The sequence below is a fragment of the Sarcophilus harrisii genome, chromosome 3 (genome assembly GCF_902635505.1).
Source record: "Sarcophilus harrisii chromosome 3, mSarHar1.11, whole genome shotgun sequence".
NCBI classification, from domain to species: Eukaryota; Metazoa; Chordata; class Mammalia; order Dasyuromorphia; family Dasyuridae; genus Sarcophilus; species Sarcophilus harrisii.
Genome location: NC_045428.1, coordinates 346,575,603 through 346,598,854, shown reverse-complemented (window position 1 = coordinate 346,598,854; position 23,252 = coordinate 346,575,603). Strand labels below are relative to the sequence as shown.

Sequence of the window (23,252 nt, the reverse complement as noted above, 5' to 3'; positions counted from 1 at the left end):
AAATTTAATAAGCCACAGAACAATATAACTAATAGAATCTTCCTATACTCAACATTTCAACATGCAACAAATAAACTGTACATAAAGAATCCTGTGGGTCATGTATTATCACAAGAAATCACATATTAACATTCCCTATGTTTCATTACATTTTTATTTATTTTGCTAGGTTTTTTTCAATTTCATTTTATCTGGTGCTACAAGCAGGAATATTATGGGTTGGTTATAACTAGCAGTCTTTAAGTGTTAGCTTTTGGGCTTCAGGAAAATAATTCTATTTATTGGAAATGTGTGGATACTGAAATATTCAATTATATTATAGTTTCTGTATATAGACAGATATTTTTGGAAAGAATTTGGAGAAAAAAGTGACCTAGGAGAGATTTCCCTCAGGCCAGATTTTTTTTGCTCCAGATACTGTAGAGTCAGTGGTCCTCTTTAATATCTTCCTGCTGAGTTATATAGCTCACTTCTCAGGGGTCTACTAGAATGCTTCTTCTTGAGTGACACTACCAGAACTTCCTGAGTCCAACTACCTTTACACATTTATAAGTAAGTTAGAGTATCTAAGGAAATCCCTTGGCCAATTAGAAGAGAAGTCCTTTCGGATTTTATGTTATCAAATGATCTTCAAAGACTTCCCACTTAGTTTAAAGTCTTTATTGGAGATTCAATGATTGAGCATATTTCCATTTACTTTAAAAAGGGTAGTTGAATAAATATGTTACCCTACACACACACCTTTGCATGTATAATCAAATGTAAGTTAATTTGTTTTGCTGGGGTGGGAGACAGAGGACAGTTTCATTGAGGCAAGTATGCATTCCAGGGGTGAGAGACAACTAGTGCAATAGCAAAGAGCTGACTGATGCATTCTAGGAAAGCTAGTTTATCTGTGATGCAGTGCTAGTGGTGTGAGAAATGAGGTGGGGAATCCCTTCTGGGCAGCGCAGGTCCAATGTGAAAGAATTCATAAACCTGAAAAGTCTGAATGGCAGAAAAGGGAAGTTTATTGTTCTCTAAGAAGGAGCTCTCTTAGTGGGCAAATTCCTAATGAGGAATTTGGCAAAAGTGTGTTTAACAGATCTCTGGTTATGTGGGCAAAATGTTGGCCTGGAGCTGGGATCTGTCTGAACTAATCAATAAAGGAACATCAGAGATCTCCAATTGAATAAAATCATTTTGAAGATTTTTTTCCCAGAGTCTGGGAATTTCCTGAAGGGGATCCGGGCCAACCCCAAAAGATCAATGGAGGGTGATTTAACCAAGATCTCCAATTGAATGAAGCCATTTAACTTGTCTGGGAAGGTATGCTCTCCCAGGGGAAAACCTGAGACCCCAAATCTCCCTTCTTTTATAGATTAAAGGAAACACAGTTTCAGGGTTCACCCCTATCTTCCCCCCCCCTCCCGATCCGGACTGTTGATTGCGTGATAGTAAGTTCTATAAAGTAAGGATGGAAACTTTAGAGGTGAGTTGTAAAGAATCTTAAATGCCCAACAAAGAAGTATGAAATTCAACCTTCAACAATAGTGAACTGCTGGCATTATTGAGAGGAATGACCTGATCAGAAGTATGCTTTAGGAAAATGTGTCAGTGATATAATAGAGAGGGGAGAGACTTGAGCTGGTGGAACAGCAAGGAGGCCCTGAGTTATTTGAAGACAGAAACTATTCCATAATGACTTTATATCTCCAATATTTCACAAGACCTAATAGTTGCTAAATAGATGCTTGATGAATGAGGCAAGTAGGTGATTCAGTGATTAAATCATTAGACTTATAATCAGGAACATCTGAGTTTAAATCTGAATTCATATACTTAGTAGCTATATGACTCTGTACAATTCAACTAATCCCTATCTGTTTCATTTTATTCATTTATAAAATGAGGATAATAATAGTTCCTACCTCACATAGATTGTTGTAAAAATCTATCTAAAATACATTGCAAAACATAAAGTATTACATAAATGCTAGCTGTTATTATTATGAATGAATGAATGAATCTGAAACAGATATTTTTCATGACAATGTTAAATACTTTTGACTAGTATTGTATCCTTAATATTAATATTTAAGTTATATTAGCAAGTCATTAGTTATCTCTTTGCATATTTCAATGAATCATATAACTTTAACATGTACATAGGAGACAACTTGGAGGAGATTTTCAAATGACATTTGTTCTTCTGCCTAATCAAATGCATTTTTATATACAAGCACAGTATACTCTGCATCTCTTAGTCAATTGTTTGACTATAAAGATATAATCAAGATATGCTAGATATTTCTTTGCAAGATATGCTAAATTGGATAATGACAAAAGTCTGCCTGCTCTCTTTTCATTCTTTCTTTAAGGATGTCATTGATTCATGTGTAAATTGTTCTCATAAAAAAATTTTGTAGACATGTAGTAGATAAATGAGTTGGTAGTAACTGTTAAAAAATTATCTGCTTTTTTCCCAGTTGCAATAATATCCATATTTTCCTAAACATTTATTATCTTTTATTTATTTTGAAAATTGATTTCTCAGAATTTTCAAAATTGTATTGCTTCCAAAATAGACATTCTTTTGGCATATCCAAAATGGTCTAAGCCAGCTATTCTTTTGTCTTTATATTCTTTATGACATTTCTATTTCTTCATAGAAAACTTCAGGGATTGTGATGTTAAAGTCTAAATGTAATGGTTTATGAATTGCATGGGAATGAAGCTCCAGGTTCTTTTTGTCTCTTGCCTAGTACTCCCTGCTAAAATGATTTTCTATCCTTTAATCTCTCCTTCAAGTTATTAGTTTGCTTTGGGGGAAAGCATGATTTCCATCCCCTCCTGCCATAGGATCTTATTCAATTTTTTCTCCTTTCTTTCTTCTGATCCTTTAACACAGCCTTTTTGTCCCTTGATGATACCTATTACTTTTTTTAAATTTAAAAAAAACGTACATATGAAAATGTTTTTAATATATACACTTTTTTGATAAATGCATTTTTTTTGTTTTGCTTCTCCTGAATGAAGTATGTGTAAATCAAATGTTCCATTCCAAATAGTTCAACTCACTATTTTTTTCCCCTAAAAATGCCTCAAGTGTTTATCTTTTGTTGAAGGTCCTCCTATTAATTATTAGCAAAGTTTTACAGAATAAATAATTTGCGTTTTCAGGATGCATTTTTCTTCTTTAGGAGATATGCTATTTCATTCTTTTCTCCAATTTCTTGTAGTTACTATCTATATATAACTAAACAAATAGAATTTACATTATTTCCTATAATGCCTGAAGATTGTTCTCCTGGCTTTTTGAAAACCTAACAAAGTGTAACTATTTTCATTTTCAATCTTCAACCCTTCCCCCTCCCTCTGTTGATTTAATAACCCATTATTCTGTTGTTTTCTAGTTTCAAAAGTTTTTGCAGGTTTTTTTTTGGGGGGGGTAGTATCTTTATAATATGACAGAATCTTTAAAATTTCATTATTTTAAGAGACCTAATCCGTAAATTATCTCTCTTTCTCTAAAATATCCAATACCATTCATTTGGGTGGAAGAAGGCATCTATTACTTCAAAATATATATTTTTTTAAATTTTACTTCCACCAAGTTGTTTTTTTTTTTACCCTCCTACTTCTTTATTGTTGTATTCTAAATCTGTCACTTCTTTTTTCAGAATCTATTTCATTAGATAGATTCTCTATCATGAGATACAAGGTGTTTGCTTCATTGATTATCCTTTTTAATTATAATTTCTGAAATCATTTCCATTCTACTATTTTTAAACATCTTATTGTCTTATTATTTGTTAATGGTTTTTGAACCATTTTGGATGTTCTGACTGATGTTCTATAATTAATTAGAGTATGTGATAAGGGTCACTGGCCCTCCTTTCAATTAATCCATCAGACACTTATATTAGAAGAGGCAAAAAATGTTGCCTTCTCATGAGAAAGGAGGCACCTAATGTTAACCAAAATAAGGTCAGCAAGGAATGCAAAAGTGAGCAGTTCTCAGCAAATTTATATAGACCCTAAAGTGGAGTCCCCACCCACTTCCTGGGTCTTTATCACATTGACTGGGCTTCAAAGCTCATGAGAGAACTTTCCCCAGCAACAAAATAGCTCCAAAGAGAGGTAGATTTTTAATCTTGTCCACCCTCCATCCCAAATCCCACGGGGAAGTGTGATGCAGGACTTTGGATGCACTGAGGGCCTTCAAAGTGCAAAGCTAGGGGCAAAGAACAAAGAATTCCTTTCAAATCTCAGACCACCATTCGCAATCACAAAACTCAGGCCCTGTGATTTTCAACCTTCCAATTTAAGTCCCATTTCTCTAACTTAACCTTCACAACTGTGGAAACCAAAACAGATGCTTATCCATTTCTCACAAGAGTATTTTGCAGAATTGTCTTTTTCAGTGGATATTTTTGGTTTACTTTTCTTCAATGAAATATGACTCTTCTTTGAGTTTTTACTTATTTTTCATTTGTACTTGAGTTTAGTTGAATATAAAGAGTCCAAGAATATAAACCTGGACTGTGTGTGTGTGTGTGTGTGTGTGTGTATTCTTTCTCTTTTAGTCCTAGCCCATTGTCTTCCCTTGTCACTTTTTGATTTCATCTCTCCCTGTGGCAAAGACTAATGAGGACAAAATCCTCAAGCTCTTGATCTTGGGGTGTGAGGGCAATTTGCTGATACCAAATTGATGTAAACACTAAAGGAAGACTCAACCTGGCAAGGTTTCCTGTCTTATTTCCTTGATATTTGGAAGCCCTATCAGTCATCCTAGTCTGCCTTCATTCCTCCATTTTACTTCTTCCTTCATGCCCCAATTTCCCTTTATTTCACTGTGAAGAACCAATGTCTTCTACTTTTTTTTTTAACCGAGAAGAATCAATGTCTTGTACTTCTTATAAAGACTTAGAAGAGGTTCATACTGAATCGTTTCTGTGTCTCAGGAAAGGCTCAAGTTGGGAAGACTGAGAACTCTAAAGATTTTTTTGTTGCCTGATGTTATTCTGTAAAGCTTTTAACTTTTGTATTGATTCTGTATTCCTCACTTATGGTTTCAACTTCAACCATTTAAGATTTGGTGCATTTAAGATACAGTACTTGTCATGTAATGCTGGAGAAACTGAGCAAGATAGAGATTAGAAAGTATTTAATAATTTATTAAATTGAGAGATATGCTGGGACCAAATGGAGCCATGGTTTGGTCCCAGAGCTGAATGAGACTATTGTCTCCAAAAATCCAGCCAACAATGTGAGTTCTCAATGACATATATACACATGACTCAGACACAGGAGGCAGATTGAAGCAGGGGCAGAGTCAGGGTACTGAGATTGGATTCTGACAGGGTGGGGTGAGCCTCTGGAGAGGGGGATGACATAATCAGGGGGAGGCACCAGAGATGGGGAGAGGCATTTTCTGACATTACATAGCTGGGGTTGGGAAAAGGCATTCTGATATTCTAAAACATTAGATCTTTTATCCTTATCAAGTATTCTGATAAAGAGGGAGAGGAGGTTTTGCAGGACTGAAAAGCAGGGAAACCAAGGCAGGACTGAGTCAGGATAATCAGGGAAACTGAGTCAGGACAGTAAAAGAGAACTGTGGCATAACAGTCACATGTTTATTAACATTAATTGACTGATAGTTTTTGATGTTGTTAAATGGTGCAGTAAGTATAAAATAATTCTGAGTCATGCATAACTCTTCATGACCATGTGAACCAAATCCTGCCAATACTGTCCATGAGACTTTTTTGGCAAAGACATTGAAGCGGTTTGCCTTTTTTTTTTTCCAACGGGTTAAGGCTTATCCAGGGTCACACAGCTAGTAAGTACCTGAATCAAATTTGAACTCTCATCTTTCTGACTCCAGGGCTAGCATTTTGATCTCTGAGTCATCTTGTTGCTTCCATAAAAAATTCATTCCACTATATTTTCAATCATATGACCCCAGTTGCAGTTGCATTAATTGCAGGTATTTTTGTTGCTAGTATTTTTTCTAATTATGTTTTGATTTTGATGTTTTCTCTTATAAACTGATAGATTTTACACAGATGCTTATTAGAAAATAATTCCTGTGTTATTCAACAGAAGTTTTCTGTATGATAGGATATAATGAATTTTATTATGGGAAATTTTATTCCCTGTTGACTTTGTCTGTTGCATTCCAACTTTTTTCTTTTTTTTTTTTTTTTTTTTTTTTTGGCATGGCTTTACCCCAACTTTTTTCTGACAGAAAGTATTCTCTGTATGTGTGTGTGTGTGTGTGTGTGTGTGTGTGTGTGTGCGTGTCTTGCTCCCTGTCTCTATGTCTCTATCTCTCTTTCTTTCTCTCTCTCGCATAGATAGCTTTGATTTTTCTTCATAATCTAATAGCCTTCATGTTCCCAAAGTTCTCTCTTCCATAAGGAAATATTAAAATAAGGATTTATTTTTCTTATTGTTGTTATATGTTGAGATTATGATCAACTTTAAACAAAACTGATCCTAAATTTTAATACATTGAAATCTTATTAGTACAGCATGGCAATCTATCACTTGTGAATTTGCTGTTATTTCATTATAGTATAAAATTAAGCGTCACTGTGTGAGGATCCAGCTGATTCCTATGTAGCAGTTTCAATCATCCAAAACCTTTGTCCAAGGAAAGTCTAAACCTTCTCATACACTTTAGTTCATTTTATCCCTATTTTCCACTCCCCCCCAAAGTTTCTTAAAGTTTAGATTTGTTTCATATCTAGTATCCTCCAAAGGATTTAACAAGATTTATTTTAGAAATGTATTCAATGTCCAAACTCTACAAATAAATGAATTATGTATTTCCTGCAGCAGCAAAAAAAAAAATGTTTAAAACAAACATGATTCATAAACTCATGCATTCAAATGCTTGTATGATAACAAATAGTTAAAGCATTCCAGGTTCACATCAGATCTGCCATCTGAGCAGGCAACTCAAATTCCGTTTCTTCTGGACAGTGCACAGATGCATGATTCATTCTTCTGCCAGTGGTCCTCTTTTCCTCCAAGAAGTTCCAAGTTCAGAAAGCACTTCTTTTGGGAAACTAGGACATACTGATTAAGGAAGTCTCCTAATCCCAGTGTAGACACTAAACTTGAAGTGTAGGTCATTCCTGCTTGCTGTTTTATCACTTGTGCTCAGATAAAAAAGAATAAATTCAAAAATGTCTATAAGGACTATTATTCTAGTCTCTGGTTCATCCAGAAAGAAAGTATAAATGGGAAATCACTCCTTATAAATTCTAATGAGTGAAATAGTCTTCCTAATTTAGTAGCCAATCCCTATTGATGTATCTTTCAGTTCAGAGTAAGAGAGACACATGAGGGCCAACTAAAAACTCTTGTCAAGGACAAGGTCCTGACACTACTGACACATTACATGAGATGGTCAAAGTTGTAATAACAATACAGAATAATTATTACTCTTATTGTTAATAATTATCATTACTAATACTAGAAATAATTTGAAATGATTGTTAACATTCTTTATTATAAGAATAAAACTGAAAATTTTGGGAATACTGTTTTGGTATTTCCTCAAAATAGCTTAAGTATTTCTGTTATTTTAGAAAAGGGCACAATAAGATTTTTAAATGGAGCTTTTTTCATAGTAATTATAGAACACTGCTATTTTAGTGGGAAATTTGCTCATTCTAATTCTTCCTTCAATTACATTGATTTTAAATGGTAGAATTTAACTTGTTTCCAATAATCAGTTTAGAGGCAATTTTTGATGATAACTATGCACTGAATAAATTACCATTATCAACTGAAATTGAATGCATGATGTCTGTCTTTAATAAAAATCAATGGTGTTTTGTGTAACTAATATTGTATCACTCCAGGCACCAGAGGTTCTATAGAGAAGTTTTTCTCACATCCTTCTTTGAATGTTCTTTATGATTTTCTGGAACTTCCTTAAATGTTTTCATTCTTTTAGTAAAAGAAAAAATATCCCATTTTGGATTTGACTTGCAGTCTGTGAGAAATTCAAGAACAAATTTGGGCTTTTTTTGTTTTTGTTTTTTAAAGCTCTGGAAAATCTCAAGCATTACAATTCCAATCATAGAATCCATGGTTTTATTTGTTTGTTTGTTTGTTTGTTTGTGGGGGGGTTGTATGTGTGTGTACATGTGTGTGTTTGTGCACATTCTCATGTGTGTGTATGTATGTGTTTTAAAGAGCTGAGCCATTAATCTCAAAAATTAAAATATTAACAAATACATGTTTGAATTCTACTTCTTCCTCTCTTTTGGGCTCATAAAGTATATATATATATATATATATATATATATATATATATATATACACAAACATATATATGTATATATTTCTGCCCATTGTTGTATGGAAAACAGTCATTATCATTATTCTTAGTGTGAAGTTAAAAATTATGATTGTGTTATGATTGTTAAAAAACTGAAGTAGTAACATAGTCTTTCCAGAATTACTAGAATATAAAAAAGGAATGAATTTCATTAGATACTATTATATTATATATGTACTTTTTTTTTTCCTTTCCTTAATTTTAATTTAAGAGATTCATTCTCCTGCTGGGTGCAATGGGAATGAATTTCAGTGTGATCCTGATGGGAACTGTGTCCCTGACCTTTGGCGCTGTGATGGAGAAAAAGACTGTGAAGATGGTAGTGATGAGAAGGGCTGCAATGGTACCGTTCGTTTGTGTGATGAGAAAACCAAGTTTTCCTGTAAGAGAACAGGTAAGCAAAATATTGGATTGGAGTCATAGTCTATCTGTTCTTTCTGGAATCACATTTTCATTTGAATTCCCATTTGTTAGTGTTCTTATATCCTTGGGAGAGAAGACATGAGAAAACTGGAAAAAAGCAGGTAGAAATAATTATATTTGAGCCAGTAAATTTTTATGATCATAATGTCATACATTTATAGATGAGAAGGAAATCAATTGCAAGCCTTTTTTTTTTAACAAATAAGGAAAATGGAGAAACAAAGAAATTATATAACTTATCTAGAGTTTATGTATGCTTGAAGTAAGTTTTCAACCTAGATCTCCTAATTCTAATTCCAGTTACCTAAACATTAGACCATACTGTCCCTTATCAATTTATTTATATTATTTATTTATGACATTCACAATTTATTCATTATATTAATATAACATTAGGGACTAAAAGATGCTACAGATAATTTAGGCCATTCCTCTTAATTTTTTAAGATAAAAATGAACTCTTAACTGTTATTTTTTAGAAGCCCTTTGTAAATTATATTCAATAATCTATGAAAACAAGTCTTTCTAGGATTTTTTTAAAAAGAATTTTTTTGACCTGTAGAAAAAAGAAAAAATGAAAACAAAAAACAAAACGACTTCTTTCTTTCCTGATATTTAAGAAGAATTCATTGGAAATTATTGTAGTATTTATAGGCAGAGAATTTGTCTGTGGTTAGCCAAGCAAATAGCATCCAAAATTCATTAGATACACAAACATTCAAATTGATTCTCTAGATTAACATTGCATCCTTCTATATTTTATGGTGCATTATCCTTTCTTTGTCACTTATCTATAACTCAGCTGAGTAGATATAAAAATCTACATGCAGCTAGTTCAATTTTTTAAACAGAGATTACCCAGTAAAGCTAAGCAAGAGAGATAGAAATGGAAAAGAAGCATTAAATATGTCTTTTTTTATCTAACTTCTTGAATTTTGTTTAATTGGCTGCATAGTTTCTGTTATGTCTACTATTGTCCTTTTTAGGCATATCTTTTGTAAGATGACAGTAAATCTTATCCTTCAAATCTTTGATTATTTTTATTGAATATATTTATTGTTATAGTTTCTCTAATGCAGTTATTCAATATTAATGGTTTTACCATTGTGCTTTCCATCTCAGTTATGGCATCTGGGACTGACCTAGCATATTTATATTTGTGTTCTATGCATAACAAGAAATTACCAATGGAATTTAGCTGATTTAAAAATAATAGGTTACAATGAGCTATTGTGATGAGTTTCTATGAAATGTTCCTCATTCAGTTAGTTCTACCCTAAATCAGAGATTATCCTAACAAGTCCATTGAAAGAAATTTCTGTAGGCTTTCACTATGTATTCTTTAGCCATCTGTGGGGTTTCTTTTTCATGTGAAAATTTTATTAAATAGCTCAATCAGACATTTTCCATGCTCCCTATTGCTTCCAATTAAGCATTTTTACTAAAAAGTAAAAATGAAAAACCATCATAGCTGTGAGTAAGCAAACTCGGTGGAAACCACATGGCTGATGGGCATTTGAAGATATAAAACAACATTTTGTTTCTTTTCTTAAACATGGCTCCTGGCTACAATTAAGCATGTAAAATAAAAAAGCTAAAACCAAACATGACTATGGCTATGTATTCCTGAAGCCCATTGCTAGTAGACGTTTTTATTTGCAAGATAGTTATTTTTTCAAAAAAATGTTATAATTCAGTTATCTCTTTCTTTAATAACTATCAAATTCTCTTAGTCATGGTATTTAGTTATCAGAACATTGAAATACTGTGACATTTTTACTTTAAATTTTAGCATTGGCGGTCCCAAATTTCACTTTGTTTCACTTTGAAAATTCATTTCCATCGAAACAAAATGAACCTTTCAGAGATTACTGATATGATAATTTGAAAAACAAAATTTATATTTAAAGAAAGGAATTATTTTAAATCACATATATGAGTCTATAAAAATCATCATTGCAACATAGCACATTGAAATGTTGCCATGAAACTAGATAGATTTGGTCAAGTGCTATTTGTACTACATATCGACTCTATGATCCTGGCAAACCATTTCTCAGTATTCTAGGCAAATCTCTTCAAGCTGTAAGTTGCAAAATTACCTGCAATGGTAAAGGAAATTTCCCCTTACATATCCCATACAGCAGTCCATTGAAATAGATTTGGGAAAGAAAACAAAAGGAAAAAAAAAAGCAGAAAATTACATAATAATTTGGTTATATATTTGAAAGGAATATCAAATTGTATATTGTAGATTCATATACAACTTTTTATTATACTATGTTAAAAGTTTTGTTTTCTTCCATAAATTAAAAATAAAATAAAAAAGAAATAAATCTGTGTCTGTGTGCAAAAATACATACATATGTGTATATATACGTGTGTGATACAATACATTGTAGTGCATTAATGCAATGAATCATTGATTTATCTACTTAAACAAAAAAAATGTCACTTTCTAATTAAATAATGAACATGAATCTATTAATGTGGACAATTAGGTTAGTATATGATTCCAGTAGAGGTATCTATGTTCTTGTCCTTGAGGTGGAAGGACCTAGGTTCAAATCAGATCTCAAATTTATTACTGTTTGACCCCTGACAAATTACTTAACCCTATTTGCCTCAGTTTCCTTATCTGTAAAAATGAGCTGGAGATGGAAATGACAAACCATTCCAGCATCGTTGTCAAGACATGTATGAAACTGATTCTCAAAGAGTTAGACATAACTAATTCATTAAACAAGCAATTACTCTTCCATGTAAATTAGGTATTTAGACTTAGATGGTTCAGTTCTAAGATGGATATTTCAGTATGGGATGAGATTAGTCATCTCTATTAATAGACTTTATACATATAAGTATAAATATGGTATATAAAAGTTATTGTTAAATAAATAAAAATTAACATTCTTAAAAAAATATACTGGAAAATCCCAAACATTTCCTAAATCCTATTAAAAATTTTTATCTTTTATACTTTAACATGTTTAACATGTATGAGACTGCCTGCCATCTAGGGGAGGGGATAGAGAGAAGGAAGGGAAAAATTGGATCAGAAGTGTTTGCAAGGGTCAGTGTTGAAAAATTACCCATGCATATGTTCTATCAATAAAAAGCTATAATAAAAAAAATCCCTTGGGACTCTGAGTGCCAAAACTTTATTATCACTCATTAAAAGAGTCATTTATCAATTCGTCAATAAAATTTAAGCTATTAAAAAATTATCTTTGAATACACGTCTAGATTTTCTCATATGAACAAAAGTATACTCGAACTTTTTCTTAATCAATTCATGACATGGCATATTACCTACTAGAAATTTGGGAAAAATTAGTGAAAACAAACAGATCCATCTTGCATCCCAACAACAACAACCTCAAGTTCAATCTTCTTATCCCACTTTATGGGACATGTGTTATCTGCTATTTGTAAGCAATCTTTCCTATGGACACACACACTCACATGTGTATATAATATATACATATATATCTAACAACATGATAAAAATGTCTTACATTTTTCCTGAAATAATAGTGACATATCATTGAATAGATCTTATAATTATAATTTGAATTTACTTTATCTAGAATAAAGCTATTATGCTCAATGATTTTAGAAGTATATTTCATATTATTAAAAATATTGAAGAGTTTAGTCATATGGTAAGAAAAAACTTAATTGCTTTACTAATACTTACTTTGGAGTTTATTTATGTTAGTCCCAAATCCTTACCATTAAATGTAAATGTAAAAGATAAATTAAGCTATAGATTAGCTGGAAGAAAATGTGTGTTTATGTATTATATATAAAATCATAAAATGATAAGTATTAACAGATACAAGTTGGGGGTGGGGTATAGTAATTTGAAAGAGTTCCTGAAAAAAAGCAACCTCCTAGTGGACACATATTATTAGCAAGTAGCAGCACCATGAGAATCAAAAGTTGATGGAAAACTCCCAGTATTTCTAATGCATTTGACTATATTTAATGATAGTTTACAATGAATATTTGTCAAGTAGTCTCCTCTATCTAAGTTCTATTTGAAAAAAGAAATAAATTTCAACTTTGTAATGATAGCCATTTTTATTGAATTTGATTCTGGGACAGTTTTATTGTGTGTATAATCTAAAAATATTTGTTTCCCTAGTAATGTGAAAAATGTAATAGTATGTAAAATTTCAATATTTATAGGAAATAATTATCACCTAAATCAAAATATAATGTAAAAGAACATATTGCATTTCAATCCATTCCATTGATTTGTAGGAGCAATGCAAAAATTGGTAGCATACTTACAAAAAAATGAAAAGCAGAATTCTACAAATAGAAACAAAAATAAAATAGAAATGTTTGTAATTTGTTTCAAATTATTTAAATGCCATAAATGTGATATAAAGCTAATGAGTCAAAATTCAAATTCTAAATATACATATTTTGTATACCACTCTATTTTCAGATTGAAAGCAATAAAAAATTAGCTGCAAGTCAAAGCAAGTATTTACCTAGAATCAGCTATGACTTCTCTGAGTATGATTATTGTAGTTTGTTTTTGTTTTAAAAAAATCTCTAACATACATTTCTTCCTTTCCATTTCCAGTTTTATAACATTCAGTCCCTTTATGTCTAAATTATTTCAAGAATTTCATGCCTTTAACCTTCTGTACTTAATATGTAATTCAAGTAATCCTGTCACCCAATTAACTTTCCATTTTCTTCTTATTATTAACTATTCATAAATGATCCCATGATGTTCTGCTACTTCAGGAATGATGTTCAAATTCCTTAGGTGTTTACAAATTCTAGGCATTCTTTAATTGAGTTTTCCAACTTTACATATCCCATTTCCAATATAAATCTTATACTGTAACCTGCTTGAATTTTCATTATCTGCAAATATGTCTACATAATTTCTACTACTTTGCTTTCCTGTTTCATGCAATAAGTTGCCAATCTATATTAGTATATAAAACTTCCAAATGGAGTAACTTTCATCTTCTGGCAAGCTAGTTCAAGAATAGAATACTAGTAAATTTCCTATATAAAGTTTTCCCTAAAGAATGTTTCAAAGATTTGTCTTTCCTTTCATCTTTTGTAACGATTATTATCTGTGCTAATTATTTGCTAGTCATATGATGACACATAACACCTTTTCAATCATCATATTTTTATTTAACATACTATTTGTTTGCACATTTCTTTGTCAATCATAGGAAAAATACCATATCTCATATTTCTTGGCATCTCTCAAAACACCTACATCAGTGTTTTACATGTTAGGTAAATAATATGTGTTTGTAGATTAGAGACTATTTCTAATGATTGTGATAAATTAACACATCATTTTTCCTCAGCATGTCTGTTATGATCAAAATAGCATACATTTGAAAATTTAAGAATTAGAAGGTGAATTCTATGCCTCCACTATAAAGAGAAAGTAATGAGCCCAAATCAAATGGAGTTCCTAGGTTTGGTTCACTAGCCTTACTCTAACCTAGAAGGTAGTACAATGATACCATTCTTATTATTCTTCATGTTGTTATTATTAATCATAGAAAGCATTTATACAGAGTTTTAATGCTGCAAAGCATTTTCAAAAACTTTTTTCTTTTTAGTCTCTCTGGACATAAAAATCCATTGTTCAATTCCATAAAGTATTTTAGATTTTGTCTGCATTTTCATATTTAGACAAAATCAGATGATTAATTAAATCAATGATGTGAAAAAATCAAATCCAGGCCAACAGAGTAGTTATTTTGCCTGAATAATTGCTTCAACAAAACCTTATCTTTTGTTCTTTTTTTTTTTTTTCCTATTGAAGATTTCCTATTGGAACCTTTATCTTTATGGCTGTATAAAATAATGTTTCAGTATATAAATGAAGCAGCCTTCCCCTCTTTACAATTACTTGATTCAATAATCCTCTTTTGCTAAACCTATTTTCCCAGAAAATTATATATATTTTATATATGTAGCATATATAGATATATATATATATATATCTTAATGTATACGATTAAAGGTTTAGAGTTTATATGTAAAAAAATAAAATGAAAATGAAACAAATAATATTGAAGCAACTAGATGAACATGTCATTTGTGTCTTTGAATATTGACAAAGATTAGTTTCTTCACATTTAAGTGTATTCTTCTATTTAACATGATCTGCCAGGCAGATCCCACAGCAGGTCAAATTCCCTATTATAAAATGGTTCTCCTTTCATTAACATAGAAGGAAGTCAAGCAAAGAGATTTGTTCTATAAACTGATGTATCTAGTTAAAAAAATTAAAATTGAGATTCCAGCTCTTGTGGAAATCATATCAATTTATTTCAGAATGTAACCCATTTTGCTTGCATTCACATTTTTTTTGGTAGCTTCTGTCTTTGTGCAGGCATTTAAAAATTTGTACATTTCAAAATGGCAACAATTCAAGATAGTCCTAGGGAAGATCTCTACATTTATGTAAATATTTGTTTTTGGGTATCTGACATTGAACTCACCTCCTGTTGTGCCTTATTTTTCATTCATGAGCTATATGGCTATTATTATTCTAAGAAAATATACAGAACAAAGTCACAATGCCTGTAATGTAGTTTTTCATTATAAGGTATCATTATAGAGAATACGAGGAAATATTATGTGTAAAACTTAGTGACTAAAAGTTAATATTGTTCTCAGTGTATTTAAAGTTTAATTTGGGGTTGTCTCATCACATTCATAAATTAACATTTGGTAAGTGTAATTTTCTTCCAGTGTGAATAATTTTCAATAACTTAAAGTCAGGTAGAAAACACAGGAAAAATAAACAACTCAAATTTGTAGAATTTATGATTAAATTTATAAATACTAAAATTAAAAAAGAACTAAAATAAACTATAATTAAGTTTCAAATACAGATATAGTTACATCTACTTGCAAAATATAGACTATGGTAACATTAAAATAGATATTAAAGATCTCCATGATTTTATTCAGAAATGGGAATCTTGTACACTATAGAAGTAACATTCCAGTCAGGCCATATTTATTTATTGCCAAGTAAGAATAGGAAAATTCAACAGACTAATTAATTAACATTCTTCTATTGAGGTCAAATTGATGGTTGAAACATTCTTATTTTATGGAAAATGCAAGTTTAAACTTTCAGAGATTTCTAATTTAAAAAAGGTTTTTTAATAATAGCTTTTTATTTTCAAAATATATGCAAAGATAGTTTTCAGCATTCACCCTTGCAAAACCTTGTGTTCCTAATTTTTCTCCTTCTCTGTCCCTGCCCCAAGACATCAAGTAATCCAATATGGGTTAAACATGTGAAATTCTCATGCTACTAGGAAAAATCAGATCAAAAAGGAAATAAATGAGAAAGAAAAAAAAGGAAGCAAACAACAACAACAAAAGTGAAAATACTATGTTGTGATCCACAGTCAGGGTCCTTTCTCCCTGGATGCAAATGGCTCTCTATCACAAGTCTTTTACAACTGGCCTGAATCACCTCATTGTTGAAAGGAACCACATTAATCATCACATAATCTTGTTGTTGCTATATATAATGACCTACTGGTTCTGCTTATTTCACTCAGCCTCAATTCATGCAAGTCTCTCCAAGCCTCTCTGTATTCATCCTGCTGGTCATTTCTTACAGAATAATAATATTCCATAAAATTCATATACTACAATTTATTTATCCATTTCCCAACTAACAGGCATCCACTCAGTTTCCAATTCCTTGCCACTACAAAAAGTGCTTCTACAAAGTTTTGCACATATGGGTCCTTTTTCCCTTTTTAAGAACTCTTTGGCATAGGATCTGCACAGTTTGATAGGCTTTTGTGCATAGTTCCAAATTGTTTTCCAGAATGGTTGGAATAGTTCACAACTACAATAATAATGTATTACTGCCCCAGTTTTCCCACAATCCCTCCAATATTCATATTTATCTTTTCCTGTCATCTTAGCCAATCTTAATTTGCATTTTTCTAATCAATAGTTTAGAGCATTTCTGAAAAAAAGTTTTTTTGAAGTTTTTCACCAGCAGATTCATTCAGCAAATTAAGTTCCTATTGTGTGTAAAGAATTGTATTAATATGTTACATACAAACCTATGTATGTGTGTGTGTTTATGGAATATGCTTGTAATCTTCAAATATCTGAAGGTCTGTTATCTAGTAGAGGTATTATTTATCTTCTATAGGTACAGGAAGAAGGTTGAGCATTAATGAAAACAGGGAACAGAGATGCAGACTTTAGTTTAATATCAAGGGAAAACAAAGTCTGATGCTTAATTAAAACTGTTCCTAAATGAAATAGATGACTTTCCATGTCAATGGGTTTTCCAATATTGGAAGTGCTCAAGCCAAGTTGGCTGTTGTAGGCATTATTTGTGATATTATAGAAAACTGTCATATACTATGTGAATCAGACTAGATAACTTTGAATGTCTCTGAAAATCCTAAAGTCCCATGATTTTCTTATCCTTCAGAAAATGTTTGTTTTGTTATTTTATTCATCACTTTTTATTGATTCATAACTTTATGAATCATTTGAACTAACAAAATAAAGTTGCAAGAAGGATTATAGTTCATTTACACATTTTATGGTTTTACAAATAGAAGATTTAACTAATGATGTAGAAAACAAATTTTCTTTTAAAACAGTAAATAAAAATTATGCATGTATGTAGCAATTCAATTAATTAAAATTTCATTGAACACATAAATTCAATTACTATGCAAAGAAATAATATTACAATGATAGTTCCAAGTATTAATGGAATTTACATTACAGTGTTTGAGTTTTTGATACCAAAATGAAAAATTATATGAAAGGTTGTTTTTTTGGGAAGACGTGTGTGTGTGTGTGTGTGTGTGTGTGTGTGTGTGTGTGTGTTTGTTTGGACAGGATATTTCTTTGTGTATCTGACTATGAGAAAGAGCTTTGGGCATGTGGGCTATTTTTCTTCTTAAGGCATGTTGTACTTAGATTTTGGGATTCCTATTAAGGTGAGGGAGTTTTGAAGATTACAAAGCGGGTCCATAAAGTAAGTTTCTACAATAATGAATTTGTACTCATATTAGTTACTGTATCTTTACTTGGAGGTATAGAAAATGTTTTAGTTTTAAATCACTTATCAAGATGATGCATTTTAACATGGATGACATCTTGTCACTCTACAGAAAACCCAGTCAAAATATTTTCAAAAAGCAAGTTCTTAGATTATCTGCTAATAAATTTCTTACTACTAACTTTGCTCATGTTTGAAGTTGATCCTGACTATCCATTTTTATGGGGTTTCATTTTACAACAACTCGATGTACATTTTTTTTAATTTTTCTTAGGAAGATGCATTAATAAAGCCTGGGTATGTGATGGAGATATTGACTGTGAAGATCAATCAGATGAGGATGATTGTGAAAGTTTCTTATGTGGACCACCAAAATACCCCTGTGCTAATGACACATCCATCTGCTTACAACCAGAGAAGCTTTGCAATGGGAGAAAAGATTGTCCTGATGGATCTGACGAAGGCGATCTCTGTGGTATTTTGTAGTTTTCATTTTTGTTTTGTTTTGTTTTTGTCCATTATATTTTCCTTTGAAATCAAAGGCTTTTTTGGCCATTACTGCTTAATATAATTTGAAATTGTTCCTCTAAATCATTTCTCAGTAATGAAGCTTTTGGCACTGAAAGCTGAAAATTCATTTCACACATTTTGTTTCTATAGAAAAGATTCTAAAGAGTATCAGAAATTTCTAAAGAGGAAATGAGAAATTAATAAATGGAACACCAAATGGATTGGTATATTCATCATTTATTTATCTTCAATGTAGAAAAATAATCAAGATTAAATTTATCATATATGGTCATTTATGGCCTAAAACATATATGCTTGCTTTTAATTTTCATTGATTCATATAAAAGATGTTACAAATTGGATAGTATCCTTTGATTTAAATCATTTTAAAGAAAGATATATCATTGTATAAGTTATTTTATGTAAGGAAACAACCTGGATAGTGAATCATTCCTAGTATTAATTATATTCAATCTCTTTATAATTTTATGACAAATGGTATCCTTACCTTATATTTGTTCTTTCATTTTGCTATAGTTATTTTGAATGATAATTTGAATTTGACAAATGCTGAGTTGTATAGTCAATTTTGTTTCATTAGTTCCTGATACTAAATAACTCCATGGGAAAAAAAAGAAAGAAATTTTTCCTAGGTGGGTGGATCCAAGAATTTCCATGGAGAAGTTTTTAAAAAAGTGCTGTGCAGATAGTACTGATGGTGACATACAATACAGTAATAAAGAAGAGTTTACAGAATGATAATCATAATGACAAGCCTTGATTCTATGAAAATATAACTATAGGAAATAATGAGAGTATGTGATTGGGGTTGAAGAGACAGCCAAATAGAGGCCTGAAGTTATCATGGATTTTGATTACATTAATTGAGCAATGATAGAATGCTAAGTGATATACAATAGTTGTTAATCTTTTAAAATTTATATAATCATATCTCTTTTTCTTTCACAGAGCTCAAAGTACTTTAAAAGATCTTTGAAACAATGAACATAATTATTTTAGTTCCTTGGTTCAAAAGTCTTAAAAAGAATGAGGCCCCAAAGCAAACAGCCCAGAGTTTAAATAGATTTATATAATTGTCATAATATAAATGCTCTTTCAGCATAATTTTTTCATCACCTAAAGCAACCAGTTCTAGATAAAACTTTCCCTGTTAATAAGTCACTTTAAGTCTTTATGTAAGATAAAGAGGACAAGTTTATAATTTCAAAAAAGGAGCACATCATATGGATATCAAAATTATATCAATTAAAGGGGAGCAAATTCCAGGAAATCAGCCAGAAACCTAGTAGTAGAACAAGTGAAAAGAATGGGGAAGTGAAAAACAGCACATGTAGTAAATTTTCCTCTTTGCGTAAATGGTGTGGAATGTTAAGGAGAATATATATGAATATACAAAGGAAGAAATTTCATGTCACAGATGTAGATAATGGGATTAAGAATGATTACCCTGCAGGATATACTTAACATGGAATAGGCTAGATGTTTTCAAATGTTGAAAAGACTCTCACATGGAGGAAGATCTTGACTTGTTCTTTTTGGTCCCAGAGAACAATTAGAATAATGGGAATGGGAGGGGATGTGGTAAGTAGCATGGAGACAAATTCAGGATTTCTTTAAAGGAAAACTTCCTAATCTTAATATTTATCAAAAGTAGATAGTGACTGGCCAGCCTGGCTAGATAATGTATCTTCTCTCACCCCATCCAATTTGAGGTCTTCAGGCAGTGATAGGATTCATACCTGTTGAGTATCTGGTAGGTAGTAAATTATCCCTTCCAACTCAAAAATTGTCTGACTGTAAGAGAGGGAATATTTCATGTGTCTCCTGAACTCATTGCTATGTGTGTTTCAAAAGAAAAGTCAAGTTGAGGACATTATTCAAAAGATTTTACTGAGGAAAAAAACAATTTTCCTTTCTGTAGATATCCCTAAGTCAGTCATATCCTTCTTCATCTTTAGAATGAAAATTCTAATGTATTAAAAATAAAAATAGAGACAGACAAAATAGTAGGTAACTTTGTAATGCTAAGTTAGAGGATGGATTCACAAATCATAAGGCAAATAATATATTAATAAAGACAAGAATAATTTTATCAAAGAGATGGTCTTAATTGATTTGGAGGACAAAGAGAAATTAGTTAGAGAAACCCAGAAGAAACTTGACACACAAGTATGTTGTCTAAAGGTTTAAAGAATATATTTTAAAAGTGGGAGTAGGGTTTAATAACAAATTTTAGGCTCTGAAAGAGACAGACAGAGAGAGAGAGAGAGAGAGAGAGAGAGAGAGAGATGCATCATATACTGTGTAAATGTTGGAATTAAAGCTATTTGTTAAATTTGTGTTTTTGAAGTAGAAATTCTTCTCTTTGCAACTTATATCTTAATTCTACAGATGATATCAAAAAGTGACACTGGTATTGCTAAAGAAACAGTCATGTCTGAAATGAGCTAAAAGAGCATTGTAGCAATTTTATGTTACCTGCTGGGCAGACTGACATTTCTTCACAGCAATTCTCATGGAAGAGAATGTCGATTGAGCTAAAATGGGGCAGATACTTTGAAATGACTGCTGTTTTGAAATGATGATGATTAGGGGCAAGCAAACATACTTGGTTGAACCAAGAAATGGACCTAATTTTTTCTTCTAAAATCAAAGCATACTTGGATTGAATACCAAAAGAAAATTGCTAATATAGTCATTTTCCTTTACTTATTACTGTTACTTCCTTTTAAAGTGAGAAGATAACATAAGAAAAAATGACTCATATAAAAGTAGGAAATGTAGAAAATTTTGTAAGAATATCTTATATTTTCTGCTAGACTTTAAAAAATGGGGAAAGTTAAATGGACAAAAATATGGGATGTTTGTTCTAATTAATTGTAACCCTCAATGCAATAGTAAAATCACACTTGTATCGTTCTCAATAAACAAAAATTAAAATTGAACAAGAAATCCTCAATAACTACAATTTTTAAAGGGGTGGGGAGGGATAAAGAGAGAGAGAGAGAGAGAGAGAGAGAGAGAGAGAAAAGAAAATAATATTTAAGAAGTAAGCAATGATTTGGTCATATTGCAATTTAAATATCTAATAGTAGTTGGTTGCTATGGGTGATTAGTACTTTTCTCAAGTATAAAAATAGTATATGGAAATATGCCTAATGAATTGTTTTACAATGTGTTTGTGGCAGGTTTCTGTACAATCAATCATACTATAATAACAACATCATGTAACTGTTCAAATACTACAATACAGAAGCAATTATTTTCAAAACTTGTGTTTCTTCAACAATTACTGAATGCCTGTTGTGTGCAGTACATTGAAGTAGTAAATTATGAGTCTGCAATCTGTGAGAGACAGCCTCATTTACTTTGTCATGTATTTCAGGAAATAAGCTATGTAAAGGCAGCAATTTAGGCCCATTTGGATTCCTATAATGTTGAGGTTATATAACAGAGGAATTCTGCTCAACATTTTTATCCTTATAGCCACAATTGGGAAAATGGTGTGCTTATTTTACCTCTCCAGGTTTTAACAATTCACTTCCAAAGCCATGTAGAGAAGAAAATCATTTTATTGGTTCATTCTTAGGAGACTCATTTTCTCTTCAAATTTCCCCTTATCTACTCTGATCTATAAGGCAATAGACTCATTCTCCATATAACTCTATGCTGTTTCAGTTTACAAATTATTTATCACAGTACTGGGCTTAATGATTAGTGCTTACTAGATAGAAATTGATTACAAACCTTATTAATTTTGTTTCTCCTGTCTTGAAGATGAATGTTCTCTGAACAATGGAGGCTGTAGCAATCACTGTTCTGTTGTTCCTGGGAGAGGAATTGTATGTTCATGCCCATCAGGATTACAACTCAACCCTGATAATAAAACATGTGAAATTGTGGATTATTGTAGCAGACACCTTAAGTGCAGTCAAGTATGTGAACAACATAAGTATTCAGTCAAATGCTCATGTTATGAAGGCTGGAAACTAAATATGGATGGTGAAAGTTGTACTAGTATTGGTAAGTAGATTTGCATGTTATTTTATTTTGTATATATTATTTAAAATACATTTAAAAGGTAAAAGTTAAGACTTAGGTTCCTCATCTGTAAAAATTAAGGGGGGGGTGTACTCAGTGGTCTCCAAGGTCCCTTAAAGCTTTAAGTGTATATTTCCATAATCTCAAATTTTATCATAACCATTTAGCAAAGCAAAAAATAAATATTCCAATTATAATAAATTTTGGATGTAAAATGCTATCCATATCCAGAAAACAATGGCAACTGAAGGAAGATCAAACATACTATTTTCACCTTTTTCTCCCTTTTTTCTCATGGTTTTTCTCTTTTGTTCTGATTTTTCTTTCCCAGTATGACTCATATAAAAATATGTTAAAAATGAATGTACATGTATAACCTACATCTGATTGTTGCTAACATAGAGTGAGGGGGAAGTAAAGAAGGGAGAGAGAGAAAAAACTTAGAACTCAAAATCTTACAAAAATGAAAATTGAAAATCACTTTTACATATAATTAGGAAAATAATATATTATAAAAATAATACTTAAAAATCTCTTCAAAAAGCTCCAAAACATTTTAGATAAATAATACAGTTTATCTTTATATCGCTTACTTTCACACAATACCTAAAATGGGCAGATATTTGTTTCATCTTTTCTCCCATAAGCCCCTTTTGTTATACTACCAGTATGAGAAGGTGTAACAATAAAATACATCAACAATTTGTCTTGTTGATATTTTACATTTCACTAATATATATGTTCAGTGTTGAATTTCTGTGCATAAAAGTTTGACCTTAGATATAATTTCTATTCACATCCCTATCCAGAATTTAGCTCTATATATGATTTTTAATAGAAATATCAAAA

General features: G+C 31.2%; 1 protein-coding gene across 1 annotated transcript in view; it reads left to right on the top strand.

Moving 5' to 3' along the window:
• Window positions 1-23,252, top strand: part of LRP1B (LDL receptor related protein 1B) — a 2,378,573-nt gene that overhangs the window by 1,567,632 nt on the left and 787,689 nt on the right. The window contains exons 21-23 of the mRNA XM_031963676.1: window positions 8,556-8,738; window positions 18,106-18,306; window positions 22,140-22,385. Of these exons, the coding sequence (XP_031819536.1) occupies window positions 8,556-8,738; window positions 18,106-18,306; window positions 22,140-22,385 (630 nt within the window). The remainder of the gene's footprint in view (window positions 1-8,555; window positions 8,739-18,105; window positions 18,307-22,139; window positions 22,386-23,252) is intronic.